General features: G+C 41.2%; 1 protein-coding gene across 1 annotated transcript; it reads left to right on the forward strand.

Annotated features, from left to right (window-relative positions):
- Positions 1–466: 466 nt before the first annotated feature.
- On the forward strand, positions 467–5,073 carry s1pr3a (sphingosine-1-phosphate receptor 3a). Its single transcript, XM_041791158.1, has 2 exons — positions 467–756; positions 1,647–5,073. The coding sequence occupies exon 2, from the start codon at positions 1,737–1,739 to the stop codon at positions 2,934–2,936; it is 1,200 nt and encodes a 399-aa protein (XP_041647092.1). The 5' UTR covers positions 467–756; positions 1,647–1,736; the 3' UTR covers positions 2,937–5,073.
- The last annotated feature ends 898 nt before the right edge of the window (positions 5,074–5,971 follow it).

Here is a 5,971-nt window from a genome sequence, read left to right on the forward strand (position 1 = left end):
TCCTTCAAAAGATGTGACAGAGTAAAATATGAAGTTAAGAGACAACCAGTGCAAAGAGAGAAGAGCAAATGAAATAGGGTGAGGGAGTGTCACAACTCCAGGAGCACTTAAGGCCTCAGGGCAGAAAACTATGTTGGGACAAGTGCTGCGATTTTATGACACAGACAAATGAGGTGTTCTTGTCTGACACAGTCAGCGGCTCTCTGTCCAACAGTAAACAAAAACTAATCCTTCAAATGACCACAATGCACCAAATTAGCCAAATAATCCAAAGTCTCTAAGACTAAGCCTATAGATTCAAAGCTGTGAATATAAAGTGACAAATATGGGCAATGGGAGAATGTCTGGCAGAGTGACACGGCTTCTAGCTTCGACTCCTGACTCATAATGAACAGTAAAAATTAAACGGGGAGGTGAGGAAGATCCCGCCCCACCGACTGGGAGTCAGGCAGGGAGGGAGGGAAGGGTGAGAGCAGGACGCACAGAGAAGGACAGAGTCACAATTTAGGGAGGACGCAATAAAGTTCATGACACAACACAAAGTGGACGTTTGGAGGAAAACCTCAGTGACTGGAAACTTTACACGCGAAGAAAGGAGAGGACATGGGCGTTTGATTTCACGTTGAAGACAGTGTTTCTGGGGTGTTCACAGTTTACCCCCAACGCATCGTTACGCAGGAGACGAAAACACCTCCAATGTTCTGCGCACTTTTCCACGGCACAGGGATGTTTCGATGAGACCAAGAACCCCAGCAGGTAACTTCATTGATAAAGAATTGTCCATAATGCGCAGAGTTTAGCTGTGTCGTGCGCTTTTTCTTATCGTTTAGTTGATGAAGCAGTTTCCAACAATTCCCCCATTTAAGGTGCAGAAACGTATCCAGAGCAAGAACTACAAAAAAAGGAGATTTGTTGTATTTTGAATAGTGTTAAAATTACAATAAAAAGTTTTACTTCGTTGAAGACTCAGCATCAAAGTTCTGTTAGTTAAAGAGTGTCTGCTATTGGATGAGGGATGGCATGCTTGTGCGTAATTATGAGGATAAACCACGGCATTACATGCATACTAAAGCATAATTAATGGATTACTTTGGACATTTTGCGTCTACGTTCCTTTACGAGTCATAACACTTTAAATTAAAACATGCAAGTATACTGAAAGAATAACATTTTTGGCACACGATTTAGAGAAAAGCAACTATTCCAAAAGGATACGTTTTCGGCATAGGAATTACGAATAGCGGATTTGCTGCAGTTTAAAAGGGACAGGTGGGTAAAAAAAACACCCATTATCTAAAAAATAATCCTTTTTATTTTGTAGATTTAACTTTATTTACTGTTTGATATGTCAGCTCATGCGTACTTATTTCACTAAGTGGCTGCTGCCTCCTTGGTTATAAGTATACTTCGGCAAGAAATACATTTAATCTCATTTATTTCGTTACTTTTGAAGATAATGCCATGCGTAATTTATGGTTGTTGTATTAATTTCCAGGTAGTTGTGATGTTTAATATTTATAAGCTCTCATAAGGATTTGTTAACATCTCAATAAAATACTTAAAGTTAATCTGGGTCATTTTTTGGACATGTATGGTCATGAATTTGATTACTTAATCTCCGTTTTTAATCTGCATTTGACTGACAGGTCCTTCAAGCGGCTCAAAGATGTCCGTGTGGAATACTGTGGCGCCCTCTGTTGTGTGATCGAGGAAGGCCAAGAAAGAGGGCAGGCACCATGGTGAACATATTTGAAGAGGGGATGAACCTTGTCATCGTCAGCCACTATAACCAGTCTGGGAAGTGGGACCGGCCCCGCTCTGGTGGGGCCTGTAAAAAGGCTGTGCTGCTCTTCATCTGCGTGCTGATCGTTCTGGAGAACGTCACAGTTCTGCTTGCTCTGTGGAGGAACAAACGCTTCCACAGCCGCATGTACTTCCTGATTGGAAACCTGGCACTGTCAGACCTGCTGGCTGGTGTGGCATATGTGGTTAACATTTTTACCTCAGGAAGAAACACCTTCTTCCTGACTCCAGTGCAGTGGCTGGCCAGAGAGGGGAGCATGTTCGTGGCCCTCAGTGCTTCCACGTTCAGCCTTCTTGCAATTGGGATAGAGAGGCACATGACGATGGTGCGTTTGCGTCCCTGTGAGACAGCAGGCCGTGGCAGACTTCTAGGACTCCTTGCGGCCTGCTGGCTTGTTTCAGTGCTGCTCAGTGCTCTGCCCAGTCTGGGCTGGAACTGCCTCAACAACCGAGCTTCCTGCTCCACAGTGCTGCCGCTCTACGCTAAGAGCTATGTGGCCTTCTGTATTTCTGTGTTCAGTGCTCTATTGGTGGCCATCATCATCCTCTACATCAGGATCTACCGGCTGGTGACTTCCAGCGGCCGCAGAGTGAGCAGCCGGCCTTCAGAGCGCTCCCTGGCCTTGCTGCGGACTGTGGTTATCGTTCTTGGTGTGTTCGTCATGTGCTGGACCCCACTCTTTCTGCTATTGCTATTGGATGTCGGATGTAGTCCAGATAAATGCCCGGTGCTCTACCAGGTGGACTGGTTCATTGCCCTGGCTGTGCTGAACTCTGCCCTTAACCCACTCATATACACTCTGTCCAGCAGAGAGATGAGGGCAGCCTTCTTCAGGCTGCTCTGCTGCTGTCAGACCAGTATGGAGTCTACAGGGACTCCTGTGGTGGGAAACCCACACCTTGGCACCATCATTCCCACAGCGGAGAACAGCAAAACCAGCTTGGGTGGAGGAGGGGGCAGTGTGGCTGGGAAGTCCACTCTGGGTAGAGGAAAGGGTCCTCCACCTGTGAACTTGGACAGCAAGCATGGAGATCCCTCAGCCACAGCTGTGCCCCACCCATCAGGACCTGCAGACCTACTGTCAGCTGTGCTGGTGAAGGCGGGGGCTCTGCCACCGCTCAGCAAGTTCTGATTGGTAGCACCTTAGCAAGGCCTTATAACAGAGAAACAGAGGTGATGAACTCCTGCTGTCTCTGCCACTTCTTGGTTATGCACTATGGATGTTGAAGCATAAATATGATGAAGGATTTTTTTCTATCAAAGAAAGTAAAGACCTGAACACAGTGAAAACTATTTAAAGCCACTATTCAAACCTTAATAATATTTCTCACAGCACGAGAGTGACTGAGATGTTGCAACGCAGCGATGAAATACCAATGAAATACACAGGACAGTTTCTAGGGCATGGACCAGACTAAGCCCGGACTAAATCTCTTGGCTTAACCCAGTTCTGTGAAAACTTGCTTATGCAACAACGGAACATAATTAACTTTAACCCCTTAAAGCCTGTTGTATCATATTTGATACATAGTGGATTATCAATTACCAAAAACACCCAATGTATCAAATGAGATACAAAAAAATATATACATGTTAAATTGGATTTTTTTTTTTCCTGGATTTCAGTAGAAAGTGAAATAAACATTTCATTTCCAAAAAATGAGAATTTCTGGCTATAAATTGTGTATTCAGGCTTTAACGGGTTAATACTGTTAAGATTGTGTATGTGTTTGTTTTATTTTGTCATCAAAAGAAAAAGAAGTATAAAATCAGGACACTTTGATGCATGTGCTTTATGCAAGAACTCTTTAAACACCTGCATTTTGTCAACACAACTTAATTTTGCAAACTATTTATTTTCTGTGAAAACATTTGCAATAGCAATACTTCTAGTAGCATGTTTCAGTATAGTTTGTGTGCATTTAAAACACTACGGTACAAAGGTATAATTATTGTTTTGCTATGATTGAGATGTATTGTGAGAGAAAGAAAGACCAAAAGATTTTTGTTTTAAACTAGCGGCCTCTAGAGGCTGTGATGCTCATCATTCAACTGAAGGAAAGCAATCTAATGAATAAAAACTATCTAGAGCAGCGGTTCCCAACCTATTTTGCTTTGACCCCCCCTTCCTATTTGTATCTAAAAAAAATTTGAGCCCACACAGTGAAAAATTTACATCAATTTTCATTCTTTTGTTGTTTGAATCCAAGCAAAATAGCTGTTAAAATAAAAGTAGCCAAAAACCTTTATATGAACTATTCGTAAGTGTTTCAGCCTGATTCTACTTAGTAGGTGCAGACAGGACCTTGTACCCCCCTAAAATCTCTGGCGCCCCCCTAAAGGGTTTCCAGAGCCCAGGTTGGGAACCAAGCATCTAGAGTGCATGCATCCATTTATTTTATTTACTTCATTCTCTGTGATATGAGTAAAATGTGGTTGTTTACTGAAGATCTACACCTGCTTATGCCACTTACTCAGTGTAGTGTTGGTTTTCCTGTTATCACAAGTTAATTCTTTTAAATGTATTGCACATATGAACTATGAAGAAAAACAACAAAGAGAAAACACAATAAACCAATGAATACAAGTCATGCAATGCATGCAAATTTGGAAGAAAATAACAACTAAATAAATGTGCAGGAGAGGCCAAATAAACCTTCCTAATGTGAAATTTTAACACTGAGATAGACAACTGAAACTGTACAAATCAATACAATACATCTAAAAAAAATAAAGAAAGAAATGAACATATCATTCTACGGGGTTATGAGACACTAAACCTTCGCTGTTTTCTTGTTACCTCTGCAGTAAGCCAAGATCTCAAGAAAACACTTCAAAATAAATCATTATTACAGGAAAGCTGAAGTAAAAGAATGTATGAATGTATTTCAGCTAGGGCTTCCATAAAAAGCAGGGTGAAAAAGTTACTATCATTGATTTCTAATCTGCCTATGTGCAGGAAAGATTGTCTAGATGGTTGCTCATTCCCACGATTGACTCATGTTTCATATTTGCTCTCAGCTCTCCTTGGTCAGCATCAGCTGCACTCTGAGATCAATTAACGTGTGTAATAACTGCAGTCATGGACGTTTTCTCCTCTCATCAGCATAATGTAGAAACCACTCACACATCACCTAACCACTAGTGAATAGGAGTGTTGGTTGTGAATTATTTAATGGTGGTAGACTGTAAATTACATTTCTTCCTAAGGTGGTGTAGTGCCTGATACCATTATATAGCAAATACAATAAAATCTTATTCCCCTTTTATGAGATTTTCACACGTGTCATGTTTTATATTAAAATCAATGACTTGTCTGCTTCCTCACACACATACGGAGTGTCTGTTGATCCCCTGCATAAATTGGCATGCAGGAAACACATTATTAGGTATTTTCTGTGCACAAGCTAACTGGTAAGTGTAGGCAAAGCTCAGTCTAGGGTGCACATAAAAAGACCTCAGTCATACATATTTTAATATATTAGCTCTCTGATTTGTCATAGATCATTTGAGATTCAGACAGGAGCAGAGAAATGTCATGCAATTTAACCTGCTGCACTCATTTAATATCCTAATGGTTTGAGGTGTGATTGATGGTCTCATATTCCCATTCACAGGTAGACCTGGGTCAGGCTGTGATGAATAATGCAGAGAAACTCTTGATATTTATTTTAACTCAGGGTTACCAGCTCAGTGAGGTCAGGTAGATATTAGTCATGAAAGGAAGTCTGCATGAATTTCACTTCCTGTTATTGTTGAATATGACTCATCATTGGAGAAAGTCTCCAAAACTGTCTGAGAACCTACAATCTTTGTCATAAAAGACAGCCTGAAACCTTGAGGTTTTAACAATAAGTTGGCTTCTATTTCAACCATGATGAACACAAATATAAAGAGAATGTGTTTAAGAGAAACCCTTGCCCTTGTCAGATTGACTTTAGGGACTTGTGTCTTTTATATACGTGTTGGGGACTCAAGGAACATCCCTTCTTATATGTTGTATTTTTATGAATTACTACATTTTTCAGTTCAGTTACAGCCTGACAGATTAATGCACAAGGACACTGGTTGGGAATTAGCAGGATTCATTTTGAATAAAGCGAGTAAAGTTCACAAAGGCACTTTTGGGTCACCTGAGTAGTCTTTCTGATGCATGGTTGCGCACGC

The sequence above is a fragment of the Cheilinus undulatus genome, linkage group 7, assembly GCF_018320785.1.
Source record: "Cheilinus undulatus linkage group 7, ASM1832078v1, whole genome shotgun sequence".
Classification (NCBI taxonomy): domain Eukaryota; kingdom Metazoa; phylum Chordata; class Actinopteri; order Labriformes; family Labridae; genus Cheilinus; species Cheilinus undulatus.

Coding starts and splice junctions, on each gene's coding strand:
- s1pr3a (XM_041791158.1), top strand. CDS start 1,737: ATGGTGAACATATTTGAAGAGGGGATGAACCTTGTCATCGTCAGCCAC.